The sequence below is a fragment of the Passer domesticus genome, chromosome 4 (genome assembly GCF_036417665.1).
Source record: "Passer domesticus isolate bPasDom1 chromosome 4, bPasDom1.hap1, whole genome shotgun sequence".
Taxonomy (NCBI): Eukaryota; Metazoa; Chordata; class Aves; order Passeriformes; family Passeridae; genus Passer; species Passer domesticus.
Window position 1 is genome coordinate 57919780 of NC_087477.1, and position 23684 is coordinate 57943463.

A 23684-nucleotide genomic window follows, 5' to 3' on the forward strand; every position below is an offset into this window, starting at 1 on the left:
AACGGCAACAGCATTTTGTACCACTGAATTTTATATGAGACCCTCTCAAGCAGCCCAACATGTTCTCAAATCTCAAGACAATAGACATATACATAAACTATCAAACAATCCAATTGAATAAAGACAAAGACACTTAAATTACAGTCTGTAACTACTTTAATGAATCTGATTACAAATTGCAAGGCATTTTCTCTTTCTGTGCTCACACAAACATACAGGACATTAAATAACCTTCTTAAGGTAAACTCACTAATAATACAATTACTCTGAACAAAAACCAAAACCAGTGTAATGGAAATAATTTACAATTGAAGTGCAGAAGTCATAATGGAAGGATGGATCAACTACATGGAAGAATAAAGATTAATTCTTAAAGTGAAACACAATATATGATAAACTGTGTGAGTCAAGCTAGAAACTTATGACACCTGCTGAACAAGAGCAAAGATGAGTTCAGGTTAACAGCATGAAAATCAGTAAGAAATTGTATAAATTACCCAACTTTATATATCCCCAGACCTGGGCACCTGGCAGCACAGCACTGAGCAGGAATGGTGAGGTGAGCTGCTAAGAGAAGAAAAAGGCAACACTGAGGACAGAACCTCAAATCTTAGACATTAGGTTAGGAAAACTTCAGACAGATAACAATGGCTTGTAGAGATGAGGGGTGGCCTGGCTCTGCTGAGGTAAATAAGCAGGATTTAATTGAATTTTGGTGAAACTGACTGAAGTTCTGCTCTATATTTGTGTTAGTTCTCTTACAGGTCCTAGTGGCCTCCAACGAAATGTGTATACCTTATTTTTTGGAAGATTTCAAGCTAGATTCTAGCAGCTTTTTCAAATTATAATTGATAAATCTAAAGTCAGAGAGAGCTGAGAGAGCAGCTCTTCCCATGCTACAGTTTACATGGAACGACATCTTCATTTAATAAGAAAACAGTTTTCTTAAAAACCCCACACCATTAAAAAGTGGTGGTCCCCCATCTATATTTTTTACTCATAACTCAGGTCCTGTCCAAGGGTCACATGAGAGCTGTTACTAACTTCATAACAGCTGCTGGTTCTGCTTACAGCTCCTGAGGGGTCAGCAGCACAATAATTGAGTGTTGTGAAGCAGTTTGAGATACATGGTCCATTCAGAAGGACATATAATAGATTTGCTACTTTTCTTCACCATTTAATTTCATACCTAAACTCTAAATCCAAATATGGAGAGAGAGCTCTCATCTGATAACTGAATCTGCATTTAGCTGTCAATAATTCTAGTCAAAAAGGGAGATCATCAGTCCCTCTCTAACAGCATAAATACACACACTCAAATTCTCGAGGCTTTATGATGAATTCTTGGCATGCTTTCTTTTCCCTAGCAATTTCCAAGAAAATGAGCAAGAAGTTCAAGAAAAGAGTTTATAAAGTTGTGGACTACACAGTATTTAGTGCATAACCTAACTTAATTACAGAAGTATGTGGAAAAAAAGTCATGGTATGTCAGGGCATACCAGCAACTCTAAAGAGCTTGTGTCACACTTGACCTGAAATCAGTACCTTCAGTCTGGGTATGTGGAAGAGAACACATTTTTTCTGAAAACTAACTGCATCCTTGTACTTGGCTTTTATTTTCTTTTTTATTTCTTCTAGTCTGTTTAACAGTAAAGCATGTTGTGTGTATGTTATGTTTACAATTCAGAGGAACAAAATCCTGAAGTGATGAGCCTAATAGGATCCATTACTAAAATTCTGAGAACATTACAGTTGGTAGTCTTTTTGAGTAGCTTGAGATTTTTTTTCTGCAGAGCTATCGATTTTCTTTCATTTTCTGAACTGGGAGTCTTCACTTAGAAGTAGAAAGTCTGAAAAGCATGCTGAATCATAGGCCATGTATCATTTCTGCTTTAGTGCACAAGGTGCCACTGAGAAAGAAATAAAATTACCTTACTTGCTACCATGTTAAATAAATTAGAGATCTGCATGACCTATTGTCTCCAAACCCAGGCAGTGCTAAAAGCAGGAACTCCCAGCATTTCTTCTTCCCTGATTTTATGCACACTGCTGTTTCTAGACCTCTGCCTATTTCCAGTTACTCCCACTTGTACATTTAATAAAGTATATTCGTTGAAATACATTTATTAGAATGTGTGGTCAATTAAATTACTTTGTGTCTTACAATAAACATATACAGTACAATCTGAAGATGGCAAGTCATTGTTGACAGCTTCTATATTTTTTTAAACTGAAAAAGTATTCTGAGTATTCTCAGTTTTACAGTGTTCATTATTTATGCATTGAGTCAAAGCTGTAGAATTTTATTATCAAAGCATAGGAGGAAATCTCTGAGCTTTACATCAAAGTCCATTGAACAGAAAAAGTCCTCTCTGCAGCAACAGATGTCAGGCCCCTTTAGAGAGGTAAGCAAAAGTACTGATGTGTGGAAAAATTCAATGAGGCTTGCATCTGAAACCCAAAGTAGACTGTTTTAAGAAAATGTGGTTTACATATGTCTGAGATATAACAAGGATAAACAGGATTTTTACACGTCACAAACTCTAGTGTGGTAAGAAACGTCTGCCTGCATTGATCCCAACCGGAATGCACAGGATGCACACACATTGTTTCTTCAATTCTTCTTCAGCCAGCGTTCTCACCCTCTTTGCGTGAGCTGAAGGATCTTGGGTACAGCTGTAACATTATGAGAAAGCATGAAGAAAAGTAAGGAAGATGCAGTCAACTAACCATCAATTCAGAAGAATAGCTAGGAGAGCAAGTAGCCATTGTTACTTCAGGATTACCTGCAAGCTTCCCACTGAATATCAGTTAGGCTGATTTGTTAATGTAAGGCCACAAAGAGTCCTAAAGCTTATTCTAGGATTAATTAATACCTGCATCCAAACTGCAGGTTATTAAAAAACAATGCACAACAAACCCCTGAGATCACAAATCTGTGTTACTAAGCAGAAGGCACACAAGCTCTGATATTGACAAGCTACTCAGAACTAAAATTCTTGCAGAGTACCAGACTTCCAAGGTGGTCTCTGAACAAAACAAAACAAACAAAACAAACAAAACAAAACAAAAAAAAAAAAAAAACAAAAAAAAACAAAACAAAAAAAAAAAAAACCACAAAAAAAAAAACAAAAACAACCAACCAACCAACCAACCAACAAAAACCAAAAAACCTAAAAAAAAAAAAACAACAAAAAAACCAAAACAAAACAAGAAGCATTTTTATGCCTTGCCAGATCCTTGCACAGAACATAACACAATATTGCTTCGTGTAGCCCTGTGTATAGAAAACTGTCCAAGGCTAAGCACATTATTCCATAATTATATTCTTCAGGGTTTTTTTTCATTCCTCTGATCATTGTGTCTCATCAATTGTAACTACTTACTGAAAGGAAGTGAAATAGGAAATATCATGCTTTTTAATTGTCTACAAGAACAGGAATCAACGCAAAGGTATGTGAATATTCCCCCTTTTGTTTGACAGTCTTCAGTCTTGATAAAAATATTAACCTTCTTGCAGATTTAGTCAAAGAAAACTCAAAGCAGCATTCCTACATTTGCTATCAATAGCCAGAATAAAGATAAATGTACAGATTAAAAACTATATCCTTCCCTCTTTATTTCCCCCAAATCTGTAATATAATCCCTGTTATACAAAGCATACATAAAAAAATGTATAAAATGACCAAGTATGGCTTCATGCCATTTAGCCTATAGCAAGGCTATAGGCTTGGTAGCCCTTGACTATTCTCAGGCAAACCTGACTATTTTTCTTCCATTAGTGATCACTTTTCCAATAAAAAACAAAAGGGAGAATTGTAATGTTGTCACTCCACTTAGAGCATAGCATTCATCAAACCAGCCAGGTTTCTTGGTGAGCTGCACAGCCCCAAGCACGCAGTCCCCCAGGGGCTGGTCAGGGTGAATGAGCTCATTCACACCAAAGAAGTTACTGGATTTAGACCCACTTCATACACCTGGATTAATACTAATCCCTTTGTTTTGCTTCACTACTTTCATGTGATATATCATAAATATAGTTAGGTGAGTGATGCCTTAACTGACATATTTATATTCCCAAAAGCCTGTAGATGGAATAGGAGCAAGCCAAAGTTAATTGAGGAGAGATTTCTTATAAATACTTATGAGAAGTCACAGAACAAAGTACTCTCAAGTGACTTATCATTCCAATGAGTGTTACTTCAAAACAAGCTTCCAGCATTGAGCAATGGCCCCAACTTTATGATAACAAATAGCCAAATGTGAAAAGATATAAGGCTTATATATATGCGAAATTATTTGACACTTTAGTTGAAAATATAATCTCTGCTTTGATTTTGCAGTAACCAGATCAGTTTTTTAAAGAATAATGCCTTAAGTTTGCCTAGCTACTTGAAGAACAAGACTGTTGAATCTTCAAGTGTTCACCATGGAGTCTGAAGCAGATTTGATTTCATTCTTGATCTCTCTCTAGATGTACTATACCCACTAAACTAATTTCTTTTATGCTGTGTGAAATCAGAATAGTATATCATGTCTAGAATGGACTCTCTTCCTTAGCCTTTCTAACCAGATGTCTCATAAAGGCTGGACCTTACATGCAGCATTGTCACTTAGTGGCATGTGGATATTTCATCAAAAGCAGCACCAAATTATGACTTCATTAACAGATAAAGTTCTAGCCTTCTATTGGGAAGCTTTTATACCATAGTGCCAAAATACTGTGTAAGCCACTGATGTGAAAATTTTATCTTCTGCATCAGACATACAAACACAAAGCTTTAGTTGTCAGTAATAGAAAGAGGTAGAACCCAGAACCCTTCTACATTAAACTTCTTGAAACTTGATACACCTTTTTATGAAAGAGGGAGAAAAAGTGGAAAGTAGACAGCAATGAAACTAAAAAGAAAAAAAAAATATTCAGAACTAACCCTGGCTGCAGACCCCAATAGATCTTGGTTCTGATAAGATTCTTGTGGACAGAGCATCATATGGAATTTAATGCTATTTATTGCATGATAAATTAATCTGGAAAGGAAAAGTCCAACCCTAATTCTAAGATAGCTTCTGATTCCTTCAGAAATTCTGGAAGTGTAGAGAGCTCACTGAAAACACCATACCAAACTATCAGTTGTAAACAAGCTTACTGGTTAAGGAAAACAGGAGTAAACACAGAAATCAGTCTACACTGAAGATCATCAACTAACATTGAACCTGAGAGGCAAATTAGAAATCTTGCACAGGGCAGACATAAAACCACAACCCCATAACACAAGACTGAACAGGCTAAAAACCAATGCTTAAGCATGCTACAGAAGACAAAGGTCTATAGAACTGACAAGAAATGATACACGGTTTCTTGCAAGAGGAAATGGAAACTTGTCAAGTTTAATATTGTGAAGAGAAAGTACTTCTGTACACCCTTCAAATTCAGTTTTCTCTTATTAAAACAAGCAGAATTAGGTGAGCCTAGGCCACAAGTAGATCACTGCTCATTCCTTCTAGTGTATGTTTAAGCAAAGGTAAAAAGAAATATTTCCTGTCTAGATGGGGGTTCAATGAGCATGTATGTGTAAATATATACATTTGTACCTAAATCCACACCAACTCACTCTCCTAAGTAGGCAGTGCTGAGCACCTGACAGCCCCTTCTATTTTATATCCCTGCTTCTGCATTCTAGGGAAGCACTGGCAGTCATAGGATGCACAAAATTACTTTAGGGCTACCACAGAGAGAAATGTTTTCAGTATTAAGACAAAAGCTACTGAAAAGCTTCTACAAGCTTCCAATTGCTCAACAATAATCTTGTTTTTTAAGGATCTTCTCACCAATAGGGCTTTACATGGAATATTGCAACATTTTCCTTGGTAATTTAAAATAAGGAATGGGATTCTTGGTAACTTCTTTACAGTTTGAGAAAATCCCTTTGTAGACAACATGCAAACACATAGTGTAATGAAATAACTTAGGAGTTAGCTGATTGATCTCAGTGCTTTTGCATTACAAAGTACTTCAAAATACTCAAGATACCAAGAATAAAAGATTAATAAAATCAAGAAAATCCATTTTCAATGGATTTGTAAATTTAAGTCAAATCTGAACATGGCAAGAGAATGTTTCTGTGTGACAGCACAAGTGTTTACATCCATGAAACAAAGTCTTTATGCAGAAAATATCTTAACAAGAAACCTTCAGAACACAAACTTTGGGTGGCATACTCTTATTTTAATTAATTCTTATAATTTATTTCAATTAATCCACAAACAGTCAAATTACAGCAATTTTTGTTAGGAAATCTGTTTTAACAAATGGTGAGATGCCCATTTCAACATGATCATTGAAGATCTACCATTTAAGCCATTGCTTGTCTCAATTCTACTTCCAAGATGATACTTAAGAGGTGACAACTGGAATCATCTCGTATGAAGTCAGAAATCATCCACTCAGGAAATCAAACTGATGTTTAATGTCAGTTCCTGGCACATGCTCTCTTCATCCCTGTAAAAGAAGTACTATTTAAATTGCAGTCAGCAGTATGCACACACAAAACAGGTAACTGCTCTAAAGCTGAGCTACGTGAACCTTCCACATGACACTAACCTTAGGCCAGATTCATTTCTCAAAAGAAATTACTTTGTTTGCACAGGATGGGATTTGCTTTTCCCAAACCATTAGTATGAATTCCATTCCAGAGGACCAGCTATATTAGCACAAGCAGACCCAGTAATTATCATTGGCTTTCTTCTGATTTTTTGCCTTTTTTTTTTTGGCTAAATCTATATAAAGTTCTAACAGCACATGAGTTTTTCACGAGTCAAAGCTATTTGCTTTCTTTTCCATCAAGGAGTAAATTAAACTCCTTCAGGAATAGAAGACAATGCAGCCACTAATAGCTGATAATCCTATTCACAATTACACACCTGGAGACCAAACAATTTACAATAAACTCTTCACTCAAGACATTAATCACATAGGTTCACAAAGCACAAAGATTTGAGAAACCAGTCATATTAAGATTCAGATATCATAACAAGAGGACAGTTCAAAATCTTTCTACAAACTATTAATAAAGTTGATTAGCAGCTTCCTGAAGTTGAGCAGTTATACAAATGTGTTCCTCCTAAGCATGATCCAAAGAAGAGTTTCAACCTCACCTCTGGGTTTGCAAGAGAACTTTTATACCCCTCTGTGTTGGCCACTTAAGACACTGCCAGACTTAAGAGGGCAAAGCATAAAAGGGGAGTAGATTTTACTACATTGTAGTGGTTTCTTATCAACTAGGATGATCTGAACTTGCTATTTGCTCAAGAGATACTACAATTTGTTTGAAATTCCTAAATTTTTAAAGAGCAATATTAAAAACCATTGGCAATTGTCATTAGAGGAGAGCACTTACCTGCCAGTAGAAGGCATTGATTCCTAAGAAGTCCTGAGCACTGCTTCACATTTAGGTGTGACTACCCATGTCTAAAACATTTCAAGCACGAGGTTGCTAAGTGAGGCCTCTAAACAACACACACAAAAAAAGGTAAAATTATAATTAATACTGTTTAACAAGACTTAAAACTCTAAAATAAAGTTTATTCTACGGAGTTGCTACTATGTTGTTAAACATTTAAAAATTAAATTTCCATGGAGTGGAAAAAGTCATTTACAAGAAGTTCATTTTTAAATCAAAACCTGGAACAAATGGTAATTACTGGTTCAATCTGTTGATCAGGCATGTTTATTAGTCCAGTTAAGCTACACAGAACATATTTTTAACACTTTTAAATATATACTTTTAACCATAAACAATGGAAAGCTTCTTAAGCCTAAATTCCTTTCAGCGCTGCCACTACTGAGGTAAACTATAAACATGTAGATTTGACTGAACCTTTGCCAGATAATTCATTGCTACCTTGTGTCTACTCAGAGATAGATACATAAATTGTGCACTTGCTACAAATTATACAGCACTCAAGAGACATCAAAGGACACTGTTACAGCTGGACTGGAAGACTGCAGGGAAAGCCCAAGACAGAGGGTTTTTTAATTTGTTTGAACAATTATTAAGTCCATTTAAGACCTAGTCTAAACATCACAGGTTATAACTGCAATTTTCTTGGTGCGACCTATAGAAAAACTAAATTAACGCAGTGATTCAGATTTAAGGTCTGTGCAGCTCAATAGCTGCGATTCAAAATACAGAAGAGTGCAAATGTAGAGAGTTATTTTGGCTCAGAGACACAGGGCAGCACCCCATACATAAGTTTGTCTTTTAGCCCCAGGACTCAAAGCCCTCCACTTCCGAAGCCTTTCCTTACCCGCCCCAGGCTGCAGGAGGAGCGCGGATCCCGGTGTGCCCCTCAGACCGCCGGCGCTGCTGCCGGCCCGGGCCCGCCGCGCGCGGCCTGCTGCCCAGCGGGAGCATGGCGAGGGCCCGCCGGATCCTCGGGACACCCTGCGGAGGGACAAAGGCATCAGCCGGGCAGCGAGGGGACCGCGAGGGGGGAATGGAGGGACGGACCATCTGTGCCTCACGACAGGATGCAGGGCGGAGGGGAAGGGCTCCGCACTGGGTTTTAGTGAGGGAAAGCTGCTCTATCCCCCTGTGTTGACTCCCCGGAGCACCGCCAAGCTCCGGGAGGGCAAGATGTGAAGGGAAAGCCGCATAGGTTCCACCCCCCAGGCCCAGAGCCCGTCCGCGCGGTGCGCGGGCGGTTTCCCCTGAGAGCGGCCGCAGCGACCTTACCGCGCCCACGCCGGCACACAGAAAGGCAGAGCGGCCCGTCACCGGCCCTTAAATAGTGCCCCGAGCTCCCGCGAGACCCACGCGGCTCCAGCCGCCGCTGCCTATTGGCGGGAACAGAGCGCGTGACCTCGCGCGGGCGGGGCGGCCGAGGGCCCGGGAGCAGCAGCAGACCCCGCTCTGAGGGGCCGCGCCGGCTCGGCTGGGCTCGGCTCGGCTCGGCTTGGCTTGGCTTCCTGCGGCGGCCCCGTGGGGCAGAGCCAGGCTTTCGCGGGGACGTGCTCGTCCGTTCCTTGCCCAGGCCGAGGTCTGGGTGCCCTCAGATGTTTAACACCGGGAAACAAAAGTGTCTTCGGTGCGAAGTGGCAGCTGTGTAGCGGGTTTGAGGCACTAAGCGCCGCTGATCTCTGTCTAAACTCCTGTCTAAGCCCTGCTGAGGAGGCTTAGAGCTGTCTGTGGGGCTCGCTATGCCCTGGCCTGCAGCACACGGGCTGTCCCGCGGGCCCGGCACGGCCGCTCTGCCGCCCCGATGAAACGCGCTGCTGCCCGGGGAGGCTGCCAGGCGCTTCCCAAGTGAGAGCAGATTACCACAAACAGGGAATTAGCAGTTTGTAGGACAGAGCCTTTGCGTGCTGCCCTGCAAAGCTGGTAGGCAGGAATCACAGTGTATTATAGAATGTACTGAGGTGGAAGGGACCCGTCAGGTTCTTCGAGTCCAGCCCTGGCCCTGGCCAGGACAGCCCAAGAATCACACCCCGTGCCTGAAAGCATTGCCCAAACTGAATTGACTGGAAATCCCTGCTTCTCGAATGGGTGTGTATTTTGGTGATGATCCATACCTTCCTGTCTCAGTGAGAAACAAAAATGTGTCCTGGCTCACGCCGAATTGCTACCTGCAGGGCGCCTGTAAAGTGTGTGGAAAGAAAATAACGAGCTGGCCCGCTACCCCTCATGTGACCCCTGCATTTAAATTACCCTCAGCAGAGCTAAGCAATCTGATGCAGCCTGAAACCAATAGTCACATAGTTGCAATCAAAGGATGAGTCTAGAAATTGTATCCTACCGCTTCTAGTTACCTCTTCTGTCTAATTCTTGATCCTCAAAACATTGTTGCAGATTAACCCTGTGACAGTTTATCGTCTGTACACCAAGATGTACAACCTGTTTTAGGACTCCAAGTAAATCAGTCTCTGTAGATAAATTTGTGAGACATGTAATTTTAAGTTATTTCAAGTGGGCTCCTTTGCAATGACTATTTTCTACAATGAGATGCCTGAGTCAGATCAGTCCTTTTCCATAATGAAGTAAAAAAAAAAAAAAAAAAAAAAAAAAAAAAAAAAGGGAGCATTCAACCTTTAAATTTTTAGCACTTATGCCAGTGGGATTTATGTCAAGTTTGGTTTCTTCTTTTCCAGTACAGAATGTAAACTGGCACTTCTGTTACACAGAAAACCAGCAATCCACAGCAAGCCAGTGATCAGTATCCATCCTAATTGAGCATTTTAATCATTCACATAATCCTACACCTTTTTCTTGCCCTTCACAAGCTTTCTTCTGTTTTCTCCATACAAAATTTGTATTGTTTGCCTTCTCTCTGGCTCCATGAATCTAACTTTTGTGTCTGATAGCAGCACAACTTCAAGAAAGAAATGCAGTCTACCTGATCTTCCTGTCCTTTTCCAAACCCTCTCTATAGGATAAAATAACTGTCCTTTAATAAATTGCTGCAAGAATCAGATGTGGATTTGAGCCTCGTTGCTTGCAGGTTAGTTCTCCCATTTCCTGTTAAAGTGCTGTAACAACTAAGTTGCTGCCTACAAGGCTGCAGGCAGATCTGCTGTTTCCATGTCTGGGGATGTAGATTTTATCTGAATGAACTTCTCAGCTGGGCACTGAGTCTGCTCACAAGCTGGGTACTTTGGGGACTTGAGGGAAACACCACAATATTGGTGGATCTGGGTACAGGTTAATTTTGAGATTACCCTGGATCACTCACTAACTGGGAGAAACACAGGCCTGGTCATGAGCAGAATCTGTAGGAAATCCAGTTATCATGGGGGCATTTTGAAATTTATTAAGTGGCAGCAGGGTGTCTTGGTTATTTTGTGTTGAGCTTTTTAAGGAGTTGGGTGACCTGATCTAACTTTTTCAAATTTTGAAGAGTGGTGCTCTAATTAGCCATCTTTGTCACATGCAAGAATTAAGTCTTAAAGTCACTGCTTTGATGCTTCTCACAGAAGAAAGACTCTTGAAAACAACTTGTTTAACAACACCAGGAGTTTATCACAATGTGCAACTGTAATAAAGGTTTCACTTCAATTTTACTGTCTTCCTCCACACTGATATGAAGGAAAATCAATCAAGTAAAACTTCATTGTGACCATCAGTCTTTGCAGGTGGATTACCTGCAAAGTAGTGTAAGTATTCAGTAGCATTAAATAAGTGTCAGGTTTGGAATCTTAGAATGTAATAGCCTTTTATATATATATATATATATATATATATAAATATATATATATATAAAATATATATTTATATATAAAATATATATTTATATATATATGTGTGTGAGTTTTTGTGAGAGTGTGTGTGTGTAATTTGGTTAAAACTTTGAGATGTAATGTAATAAAAGTGTAATTTAATTAATTTATGCACAATTTAATAAAATGTAAAGGCTATTTTAAATTCATGCTGAAAATAGACTAAATGTCACTTACAGCTTATCTGTCCTTTGGGGTTTTTTTGTCCTCAGAATGCTTGTGAGTTAAAATTGGAGCCTGTAAAATAGAATAAAACTAATCAATAAAATCTTTGGAGAAGAAGAAGGCAAGCCAAAATCATTATTTCCTTTTCAGAGGCAGAAATACCAATATATTCCTGTTAAAAAAAATCAGTTTTCTGTTATTTTTGCCCAGTGAGTCTCTTTTTGTTTGATAAATTACTTCCATGGTTAAAATTTTTGGTTAACTCTTTCTAGCTAATATGTATGATTAGAATTTAAATAGTATTTTTCCACCTGAAAGCACATTTTGTATAGGTAAGAAAAATGCCAGTAAAGTTTGCTAATGAGCTCCCTTGCTGAATAGTATACCTGATGAAGAGGCCATTCTTCAGGAGTCTTCCTTCTGGAAAGGTGGGAATATTTCTACTTGAGTAGTGAGTGTGGGGAAGGTTAGTATTATTTAAACTGATGAAGCAATACACTGAAGTTCTATTATTGTCACTGTTGCAAGCTCTTAACACAGTGAATTTGAGACTCGAGCAGAAGGAAAAGGGCAGGAGTAAGGTAGGATGAGACAATCACAGCTCCAGGCTGTGATCCACACTGGACTGGCTGCAGAGGCTTTAGCAGCCTCTTCATTGAATGGAATGGAATGGCTTTCACTGGAGAACCCTTAGACCCCTTATATCTACTCAGCTTTTGGTACATTGACATCAATGTATTGCTTCTGCCTTATTCTGCCATCTTTGGGCTTTCAGATCTCATGTCTGGCCAAAAACAGATGATGTCAGATGCTGTTGCAGCGTGGCAGGGTGGTAGAAATGCTGCAACCTTCATTGAGGCGTTTCCTTCAGAAGCTGCTCAGAGAAAGGCCACAAGAACAGCCATTTGCAGTCCATGCACACACACACCCCCCACAGACAGCTCAGGGGAGGAAAGACAGGAAGGGTCTTTGCATGGCATATTCCAGCAAGGGTTTATTGCATCCACCCCGCCAGAGCGACCAGAGACAAAACACAGACCCCACACTTGAGTTTGGGGTCAGTGACCAGTGACCTGAGGGCATGGGATGGGCACAGGGATGGGCACAGGGCAGCAACCTGTAGGGGGTGAATATTCGGGGTGGGAAGTGTCAACTAGACAATGGGGCCAATCTAAAATAGATTGGCACTTGTGCTGTAGAACATCATGGGTTAAGTCTTCTCTATCAGCTTAGGTAGGAAAAACTCTATGATGTGTTCTTCCAAGGCAAGGCCCTGGGGATTTCCCTGAGGGGGAGGAGTCAGAGGATTCCACAAGATACTGTAAATGTGTTTTGTTTTCTTCTGTAAAGTAGTAATTTCTAAGAAAAATGAAGAGATGGTATTCTCTACTTGCCAACTAGTAAAATGCTTAAACTAGCAAAAGGTAGGCAAGATTCAGGGATCAATTTAATGCAGTTTTATTTCCATGCTTTATCTTTAGAATCCTGACAAGTCATACTGTCACCAAAACATGAACTTTTACAGTATTTTGAATCAAGACAGATAATTTCTCAAATAATTTGAAAATGTTGGGTAGGAGTTGCTTTGCAGATGACAGCCTTAAAGAAGAATAGTAATTCCAAAGTTGGGTTGATATTTTGGTTTTAGACTCTCCACATTTTCTATGGATTTCCATGTATTGTTCATGGACAACAACTCACTCTTGCCATTAGAATTTCAGGTGCAGATGGAGTGGTTTCCATGGACCTGCTATGAGCCATGTGCCACAGATTCAATCCATAGGCTGCAAGCTGGTATTTGGCATTGTGCTAAAGCCACCAGTCTGTTCTGAAATGAGGCCAAGCTTCATGGAAAATCCTGATTTCTCATTCTTGTCTCTACACATTTGCCATTTTGTTAAAGATATTTTGCTATTTTTTGGTAGAAAATAACTTAAAATTTGATACAAAACATATTTTAAAAATTGTAAAATTCTAAACCTACATTGTCAGCACTACAAGTATTTCAGATATCTGAATTCTCTTATAATTCTTATATATTTTCCATACTTTCAGAAAGCCTTAGTATTGTTTTAACTCCCTTTTCCATTAAAATGACCTTTTAATTGGTTGGAAATATAGCCTAAATTTGATCTGTTCCAAACATTTGTTCAGCAAAACTGACTGATGATTACCCACTTCTGGATCCAAGTTTATTACAAGAAAAACATAAATGAACCCTCTGTGGAATTTTACAAGATTTCTGGAGAGGAAATGCAATATCCTTTTTGTAGCACAGAATGAACAGATATCCTAGTCTGAGATTTGCTACCAACCTTCCTGTGTTAACTTTGGACAAGTCACTAAATTTCTGCTGGCAATTTTCTTGCTTTGTAAAATAAGCTAATATTAACTTGCCACCAAATAATTTGACAATGCTGAGTGAATGCTTGCAAAATACTCTGAAAAGTCTGATGGAAAGTGTTATGGAAATCCACGCCTCTGCTAGCCAAGGAGGATATTTACAATAGGTCCATATTTTATGTAGTGAAATAGAAATGTTCAAGTGTAAAACCAGATGACACCAAGACGGATCTAAAATTAAATGCAGGAGGTATTTTTTGACCTTTCAACATAAATTATATAAGCATTCTCAGGTTATAAATAGTTCTTTGTTTCCTTCTCTTTGTCTAACACTCAGAAGAAACACAGGGTCGGTTGTTTGTTGTAAGGAGATAGGGCAATGCTTTGGAGTGGAAACAATTGTGCACTGTTCTTTATTTATACAATTCCTATAAAGTTTGTAACTAGTATCTGTTGCATTGCTTAGCACTTTTTTATCTTCAAACAGCTACAGGAATAAAGTTTCTATTCCTGAAAATGACAACAGCAGAATAAAACAAAAACAGACACCAGTCCATTTCCAGCATGAAAGTTTCTTCTTTCCTGTTTTGATATGTCTGAAGAGCAAAAAAGACAGTGCTAAACTATTGTCAAACTGACACATAAACACTTGTATATTATTCCCTATTTTTATTACTTTTCTTCAGACACAAGAAATGTGACCACCTTTAACTGAAAGTATTTATATTAGCAATAAGGAACATGATACTGAATTCTTCACAGAATGATGTGTGTGCATGTTTACAAATATTCCCTTGAACAACCAATCAGTACTTAATCAGTAGCAATTTAATTTTGTGTCAAAAATACGTTTCATGAACAGAAACAACAGAAAACTTACCCTGAAGTCAAGTAATTGGCATTTAAGAAAAACAGAAGTATGGAAACACCACTTTTTTCTTTCTTGCTTTCACACTTTCTGTGATTTCTCTGGGGTTTCTGTTATGGAAATAATGTTACTGACATTACAATATATGTGAGGCAAATAGCTTTATTAGCTACTGCATTTTGTGTCATTTAAATCTTTAATCACCTTTCAAATCCATTTGTTTGATGCATAACTTTTCACTGATAGCAATTATGATTCTCCACTGTAAATTGGAATAAGCAGGCTGCAGCAAAGAATACATAATTAGGCTTGTGTAATAACAGGCAACAGTTTAAAAATCAGGGATGGTGCAGTACTGTCCAGTCTCTGCAGGCTACTTAGAAATGCACTGAAAACTAATCAGACTTTGATTGCTTCAGTCTTGACATGTTGGCTTAGCTCCCATTTTCCCTGGTTATGTTGAGAAAACCTGTCATATTACGTGTAATCCAGTCCTCCGAATTTAAGCAAATTAAACACTTGGGATCAAATTCACACATAATGTAAGACCATGAACTTAATATAATTACACCAAAGATTTTTTTTTTTTCTCAGTGATGTTATTTGATGGCTCTTTTGCATAGAGATTTGTGGATTTATGAAGCAGTTTAGTGGCCCTGAGGACTTCACTCTACTATGTCCAAAAAACTTTCTCCATCCTGTATGTTGAATGTCTGCAATGATTTAATATAACTAATCCAACTTAAGGAGGAAAGAAAATTCTGTCTCTGTCACAACTTGATTTTGAGTTTCTTTGCTGAAACTGTCAGCAGGATACCAAATAATGCCAAATTTGATACCATTTTTATAAAGTCCACAGTGAGCTGGATTAAGGCCACTTACCTAACAGTATTCTCAGGGTAGGAATTTATCTTTAGATCTTACTGCTGATCCCAGATTTTTACAAGTAATCATAGATCTTTGTTTGAAATGACAATTAAAAAAAAAAAAAAAAGATACTGACTTCAGAATATTTCCTGTAAATAAAGCCTGTGGGTCCAGGCTCTATAGGCTCCAATTATTTTATTCTAGCACCATGAAATGAAAGGCATAGCCAAGCATGAGCATGTCACTTCAGGTGCTGTTAGGAGCAGAGGTCTCTGTAGAATTGTTAGTAGCTCTCCATTTCAATGATTTTCTCAGCACAGCAGAGGAACAATAAACAGGCCTTAAGCTCTTGCTGAAAAAAAGCAACATCTGCTAAGGAAAGGGGAATTCTAAGATAGGATTGCCCTAGCTGAACTCTGTTCTTGCTTCTCTCAGACATTTGCTGTGACCTCCAGTTAGCTATTTAACAACCCTGTGCCTATTATCACGTGTGTAAATTTAATACACTTACACTGTTCTGCCTTGGAGAAAGGCATGGGCCTCAACTTACTTGTGTTTGAAGAGAAACTGAGATTATTACATTAGGCGTGTTGTATAAATGCTACATGTTGTGAATTTGTGAGTGAGCACTTGCACACGTGGTGTGGACACAGTCCCAAAACAGCATTTGTGATGATAAATGTTATCTGCATGAATGGCAATGCAACAACTGAGGGCAGTAAATTACATTCCAGCTTCCTGTTCTGGATTTTGCAAGTGCCTGGGCTCCTGTGTACCTCCTAGTTAGGTGGGGCGAGCATGTCCCAAAGCACCGTGCCGCCGTTCCTGCCACACATCCACGTCCCCCTGCCCGCACTCTGCCTTCCTGTCCTTCGCCCCGCTGCCTGCCGGCATGGCTGTGCGCGCTCCGCGGCCGGGTTTCCCAGCCCCGTGGCCATTCCAGGCCCGCGATTAAAGCCCGCGGCTCCCGGCCCCGCAGCGCATTGGCTGCGGCCGCCCCGCCGGGCCCGCGGTGCCCCGGCCGGGCACTGCCTCTGACCTTCCCTTCCCTTCCCTTCCCTTCCCTTCCCTTCCCTTCCCTTCCCTTCCCTTCCCTTCCCGGCGCTGTCAGAGCGGATCAGCGGGCGCGGCGCTGCGATGGAGCGGCGAGCGGCAGCGGCAGCCGCCGGGAGAGGAGGAAGAGGAGGAGGAGGAGGAAGGGAGAGATTAGCGCGGTGCCGGCTGGCGCAGAGGCGCGGCTGAGCGCTCCAGCGGGAGCCGGGGCCCTGCGGACCGTGCGAGAGGCACGGGCGGAAGGAGCGGAGATGCGGCCGCGCTGCCCGCGCTGCTGAAGCTCCCGGTCACTCGCCCGGAGGAGGGAGGCCGGCAGGGTCCGTCCTTCTCGCTGTTGTGCGGGCGCAAAGGGTGCCGGCGCAGTCCCCTCCTCTTGCTTTTATCCCAGCCCCGGAGCAGGAGCCGCCGCCGCCCCCTATCCCTTCCTGCGCTCTTCCCACCATGAGCGGGGCTGTTTTCACCTTATAAAGATGGCGGTGTGGGATCGCTGCAACCTTTAGACTAATGACTGTCAGAAACATCGCCTCCATCTGTAATATGGTGAGTGCTGGCGGGGGGCGGGCGGCACGGCAGCCCTGCGGGGGCCGGCTGGGGCTGCCCCGGGCTCCGTCCCCTGCCCCGGCGGCGGGGGAGCCGGGCAGGCTGCGCCGGGAAGTGCCTGGGATGGAGTTGGCCGACGGAGAGTGACGATGTCCCGAGGAGTTTTCCTGGAGCAGCCCGGGCGTGGGCCGGGGAGGGAGTGAGATGCAGAGCCGGTGCGAGGCCCCCCGGAGCGGGTCTGACCCCGGCCGAGGCGCGTTGCAGACGGAGCCGTGGCCCGCCCTTCCTCCGCCTGCCCTTCCTCCTGCCCTAATACTGCGAAAGGACCAAAGTTGGGTTCTGAACCCACATTAAATCCGTGACCCTGTTTAACCCCCTCAGGCACGCACCCTGTGGTCTCCTAGGGCCGGGAGCTCCTCAGATTACACAGAAAAGAAGGATGTTTGGATGCCTAATAACACTTTGGATCCCGGTGCTAGGTGCCTGTTCTAGGAAGTCTTGGCTTTACAGCTAAGAGGGTTTAGCTTGCACTGCATGCTGCTCGAAGAGAACTGGTGTTTATAAACTACTCTTGAATCACTTAGCTTTCTCAAAACCAATTAGGCAATTAGGAAGGAATAAGGAAACGTTCGTATTTTTGTTATGTTCACTTTGCTACTTCTCTCCCCATGGAACAGTTGAAATTATGCTTTCTGCATTGTGTTTGGGTTTAATTTTAATTCTAATAAACTTGGAGCACCTAACTTGGTTTAGGTTTTTGAAACTTCTTGGCAGGAGGAGGAAAAGCTCAAACTCTGTCAAAGACTTTTTAATACAGTGAGACTATAGCAAACTTGCCAAATAAATGGTTGCATGCTAAGCATCCCAATGCAAACAGAAGCAAATCCTATTTTTGTTTATTTTGGTTTTTTAGTCTGTATTTTTCACCCTTATTTCCAGGTTCTTCAAGAGCAGCTACACACAGTTGCCAGCTTCCCTCCATGTGGTGCCCCAGCATGCCTTGTGCTGCTGATGCCACACATAGCATTCATGTGCCCTGGAGAATGGAGCCTGTCTCTAGGGTAAGGCAGTGGGCACAGCCCCGGAGGCCTGGCTCCTGCGGCGTCTCAGTGAGGGAGTGCAGATTGCAAGCCTGCTCCCCCTCCACGTGTCTGCACTTCCACTTAAGTGGGATTGCTCTTTTGTTGCAAATGGATGCCTGGGAAATCCCATGGATAGGTTTATTTGAACCTCAGCCCTCCCTTTGAAATGCCTGCTCTGAAATGCAGAGGGGGTGTGTCCATTCTGGGCTTAAAAGAATTAACACAAAATCCAGATCTGAGGTGTAATAACCTGGGTGCTCACCTCTCTTCATCAACAGTAACTAGTTTTCTGAACTTCTAATTGTTCTTAATGATTTCCAGTTCAGTGAGCCACAAATACTGCAAAGAGAGGTTCAGGAAAAGGTACAGGACAGAGGAGAAAACCTAGGTGCACTTACCTTCTTTCTGAGTCAGGCTCCAGTTTTTACTGCTGATTAATGGTGGATGTGATGCCTTGCAAACTGTGTAAAAGAGCACTGCATGAAGGGGAGCTGGAGACTCATAGGTGGATGTAAGACCATAGCATAAAGTACTAGGAACTCTGATTTTTTCATGTGGTTCAGACAGATGCATGCAGCACGCTTCTCCCAAAGACTGAACAGATTCACAGCAGAACTGATGAGGTTATTGCAGTGGTGTGCTGTTCAGCTGTCACTGCCAGTATATCCTGCAAAAGTAGCATCTGAGAGATGGAGAGACCAAAGGGAAGAAGGAGAGCGCCAAGCATACAAGGATTCATACTTCAAGGCAATTCTAGCTGATGGTACTCTGGCAGAAGGTGCAGTCGATTTTATGTTACTGATGTTTTAAGGCTACATATTCCTTGAGGTCTTAGCTTTTAGAGATGCCATGTTGTGTTGGTCACATTTAGTTTTTTCTGGATAACCCTCAGGGACTGGAAGTTCTTTTAGGCAAAAACAATGGAGTTTTAGAGAGCTACAGGAATTTGGGGCTGTAAGAGAAATACAAACTCTTGCAAGTGTTGGCAACATTGCATTATGGCTCCTCCAAAAATGTGTCCACTGTGATGAGGTGATGGACTTGAACTCAGTGATCTGTAGGAGCTATGACAACCTTCCAGAGGGCTAGAGGTACAACAGTTAACCTTTGCCTTTTAAAAACTTAAGTATTTTCAGTGCTAGTTTGATTTAGGACATCTGTAGAAATCTATTTAGAAAGACGCTGAGATGCTGATTCCCAGAGCTTGTTCCTGCACTATAACATAGTGCTTGAAAACTGAGCTACTGACAAGCTGGGGACTAGGAAATAGCTGTGTAGTTCTTAGGTAATATAATATGTTTTTCTATATAATGCTACATAATAGTAGGTTTCTAAGTTTTTTAACCTGGTTAAAGTCAGTAATTAAAAAAGGGGGCTTCTGGTCTTTTTCCCATTCCACTTTGGAGTGTTCACAGAGGGTTTTTCATTTTTTGAAAAAAAAGCCCCCAAAATCCAACCAATGATGTCTGGTTGATTTTTAGAGGAGGTGGGGGGAGTAGAGGAAGAGAACAGAGGCAGCAATTGGTCCTGAAATACTTGTCCTCCCCTGAATGCCACTTAGATTGTGTTTTCAATGGTAGTCCTTTCTTGACAATGTTTTTTGTGTGTGTTTGTCCAATGTTTGCTTTCATGTCCTGAAGGGAAAAATATTACTGAAATTTAACTGAATTAATTGAAAAACCTGGCTAGCCAGCATTTTTTGATGTATGTTTGCTATTGACTGCCTGATATTTGTTATCTTGGGTTGTAATCTCCTAAAGATGGTAGAGACTGTTAGTCTTTTCAGGAAGGATCAAAACAAGTGTAGTAAAGCAAGAAAGACAGGGACAGTATTTAACTCACTTGCAAAAGATACTTAGTACTATATATTCACTGGATAAGCTCTCACATGCTGAGAGAGACACAGTAGGAGCTAGCCAGTAAGAAACAAATATTTGGCAGGGGAAGTTTCCACTTGGCACATTTACTTGTAGCAAATATTTAAATGCACAACTTTCTAGAATTAAACAAAATTCCTCTATTGTCTTTTAGCAGTTTTGTCCCCATTATAATAATAGCAATGGTTCTAGTTATTATTCACTGATTTGCTTCATGAGAATTTAGAGCTAAAACTTGTTCTGAATGGGTGGAGGGGATGAAGGCAAGTGTGCCTGAAGGAATCAGTAGGATTCTCATGTGGGCATGATGGCCATGTTCACTGAGAAGGGAGGTGTAGTCCGCAGGATGTTCACCTTACCTGCCCGTCAGCCCCTGGGAAAGCTCAGTCACTCTGTGTGCACCCCATTTTCACCACTGAGGGATGTATACAATGTATACAAGTTCTCATCTTTTGTGGTAGGACAGGTACAACAGATGGGAAGAAGCATGGGATACATTGAAAAACTCTATTTGAGGGAATACCTCGTATTCCCTGGTAACACTGGTGGATGTAGGCACCAGCCAGGGATGTGGTGTAGCTCCTACAACACTGCAATTCTCTGCTTGTTGTTTCTGCAGAATAACCCAAGGAGTCAAATGCCAAATCCTGGTTCAAAGGTAGAGAGGCATGCTGGCATTTCATGCTTACTGAAATCCTCTGCAGTGTGTTTCTCTGTTGATAAGCTTTAGGTAAAGCCTTGAGTTCTGAGTTAAGCTCATGCTGCAGCTGTGGCCTAGGGATATTACTGTAATGTGCAGTGAAGGACATCTAACCATTTCAGAATATATTGACATACATTTATGCTGATCTGGCTAACAAGCTCTGTGGATCATATTTCTTTCTTTTACAATTCTGTTGAAATCAAGTATTAATTCCCTCCCTTTCATAATTTTGTAATAGTATTTCAAATATTCCAATTAGAACTTCATAGTGTTCTGACAATTAAGGAACGGAATAATCTAAACACATTCAGATTTCTCTGATACAAGGTATTACCTGAGATACCTCATAGTTACTCCTGGTAGTTGTTGTACAGATATCCTTTGGAATAAAAGTTGCACTTCCTTGGATTAATTTTGGAGTTTCATGTTACTCTTTCTTCCCATAGTCTCATAGTTATGAGTTTCAGAAAAATAGCTGGTTTTCTGCATGAAAACATTCACACAATTCATCAGGAGTTATGTGAACACCTGTGAGTTGCAGCTTTCATTTAAAAATAAACAAACAAGCAAACAATCAAACAGTTTCTAACAATCCTAGAAATTGGTTGTAGAGAAAAAACATACAAGTCTAGGAGACTCTACATTCAGGAAACAAATAAGAATAAATGTTGGAATTTTTTTTGTTTATTTTATAGCATGATTTTAGAGACTAATTGCAACACTTGTTTGAATATAGGGCATTGGCAGAATGAAAACTCAAACTACAAACAGATTTGAAAAAGGCTTTATACAAAAAAAAACCCCTACAATTTTAATGCTGTGAAAATACAAAAATCCTGTTTCATACAAGAATAATAAGAATATTATTTGGTTACAGAATTGATCACTATGATTTTCAATTGGATTTATTCATTTCGACAACCTGCAGTGTATTTTTCTTAATGTCTCATATATCTTCCCATAAATACAGATAAAGGTAAACTAATACATGCCAGACAATAAAAATAGTTATCTGAAGGCATATTTAGATTGATAAAGGAAAATAAATTTTTATATCTGATAAGATTAGACAGCTCAAGCAATGCACTTTTAGAAGCATAGTCTCAAGAGTGCATGATTTCAATATGACATATAAAATATAGAAACAAAAATATGAAAAGTATGGAGAATATGAAGTGTAATCATTGTAATAACTTTTTGAAGTAATGAGAAACTTGAGAGTATGGCTGACAAATGGGTACTGGCCTAACAGACAGAAAGTGTGCATTCCATCAAAAGATGAATGGAAGTCCACAAAAGATATTTTTATTGGATAGAGGAGTATATGTAAAATGAGCAACATCCTAATAGATAATTCACAAAGTATAACCTTGAGTAATGGTTGAGGCTTGTCTTTCATGAATACCTTTTGATGGCTAAAGTGGTTATTATGTGCTTAGTAGCTGTTTAGAAAATAAGCACAAAAGGACAATTCATGAACACAATATGTAGTGCACAGTGTGCTTATTTTAGATGCACATAGTCTTTGGCTTCATAGTGCTGAATTAAGAGTAAACCAGTGGTTATGCTAAACAACTCAGTAAGGGAACCTTTTAGTTACAGCTCAGCAAGGCTGAGTGAATCTGAATTGTGGAAAAGATTCCATTAAAAGCAGATTTTGGACCCTGATTAACTGTGTGTGGTGGGCAAGTGCCACACAGGAGGTGAGGTTCTGGTGGATTTGAAGAGCCACAGTCTGTGGAGTCTAAGTCCTGGCCAGTCAGAGAAGCAGTCAGGCAGATCCCTTCTGCTGACCTTCCTTTAGCCTCAGAAACTGTCCTTGGTTGGCTGTTTTGTAGATATGCTCACATATATTTATTACATACATTATGTGCTTAACACCCCAGGATATCAGTGCTTCTGGGCAAGAAGCATCCCCACTGTCAGGACTCCACCCAAAGCATGGTTTGGGTATGCTCAGCCACTGCAAAAAGCCTGTTGTGCTGAGGGTTTCAAACCAGTTTTTACTGGATATTTCGCGTTTTAGTTATTTAATTTGATTTTTTGATTTCACAATTAATAGCCTTGTAACAACTGTATATAATGTATCCTATGACAAGAAAGTCTCCAACTGTCCACTGAATATGATAAACCTGTGTTATTTCTGATGTAGGACAGCCAAAGTTAGAAATTTCCAGTGATAGGAGCTACATTGCATTTCCTAATGTCTTACTGGAATCTACATTACGCTAATTTGAGCTTGGTACTTCTCATCCTGTCCATTGCTGAGGCCAAGAACAGACTAGTTCCTTTCTGTAACCAGCCACAGAGTTGAAAATATTGTCATGCCTTTCCTGCATTATGCAGCCTTTTCTGTCTTATGCAACACAACCCCATTTAACCCTTTTTTATAGGTCACTTTTCTCTAGAGTTGGGGCTTCCATTTTGTCTAGCTTCTTTTGGATTCTTTCCAGTTACCTTTATCTTCCTTGACACCAGGCACCCAAAACTGAATGTAAGATGTCTTACCACTGACAAGTTAAATAGGAATGTTAGTTTAAGATCATTGTAGACTACCACCTGCAAGAATTGATTATGTTGTCAACATTTGTTGTTGTGGTTTCGGGGATTTTTTAAAATAACACTGCATACCTGTGGCTTATTCATCTTATACTACACAGAGACTTCCCCTTTCTTTCTTTCTTTTCTAAAACATTACTACCTTAGTCAGCTGTTTCCCATTTTGTACATGGTGATTCTTCTCTTCATGTGCAGAATCTTGCACTTGTCTCAGGTCCTTAGGGGATTTCTCTGAAAGAAAAATACTGTAAAAAAAGTTTTTAATTCTAAACCTGTCCAGCAACATAGCTGCAGCCCTCATTACTCACCTTGTATGGAGATTTAATGAATGTATTCCTACTTCTGTCTCCAGGTG

At 40.4% G+C, this 23684-nt stretch overlaps 1 protein-coding gene, 1 long non-coding RNA gene and 2 other non-coding genes across 5 annotated transcripts in view; 1 reads left to right on the top strand and 3 right to left on the bottom strand.

Moving 5' to 3' along the window:
- Positions 1-6205: 6205 nt before the first annotated feature.
- On the bottom strand, positions 6206-8808 carry LOC135299308 (uncharacterized). 2 transcript variants are annotated; one of them, XR_010361301.1, is made up of 4 exons: positions 8736-8808; positions 8308-8444; positions 7398-7506; positions 6206-6499 (listed from the first exon to the last, which is right to left on the bottom strand). It is a non-coding gene; the product is annotated as an uncharacterized LOC135299308 (long non-coding RNA). The 2 variants fall into 2 exon arrangements; XR_010361300.1 differs by lacking the exon at positions 8736-8808 and having other exon boundaries at positions 8308-8729.
- Positions 7111-7229, bottom strand: LOC135300169 (small nucleolar RNA SNORA26). The gene has a single exon (XR_010362058.1). It is a non-coding gene; the product is annotated as a small nucleolar RNA SNORA26 (small nucleolar RNA).
- On the bottom strand, positions 8512-8635 carry LOC135300170 (small nucleolar RNA SNORA26). The gene has a single exon (XR_010362059.1). It is a non-coding gene; the product is annotated as a small nucleolar RNA SNORA26 (small nucleolar RNA).
- A 7474-nt stretch (positions 8809-16282) lies between the features above and the next one.
- USP46 (ubiquitin specific peptidase 46) overlaps positions 16283-23684 on the top strand; it is a 34688-nt gene continuing 27286 nt past the window's right edge. The window contains exon 1 of the mRNA XM_064418171.1: positions 16283-17108. Coding sequence (XP_064274241.1) covers positions 17073-17108 — 36 coding nt within the window. The 5' untranslated portion in view covers positions 16283-17072. The remainder of the gene's footprint in view (positions 17109-23684) is intronic.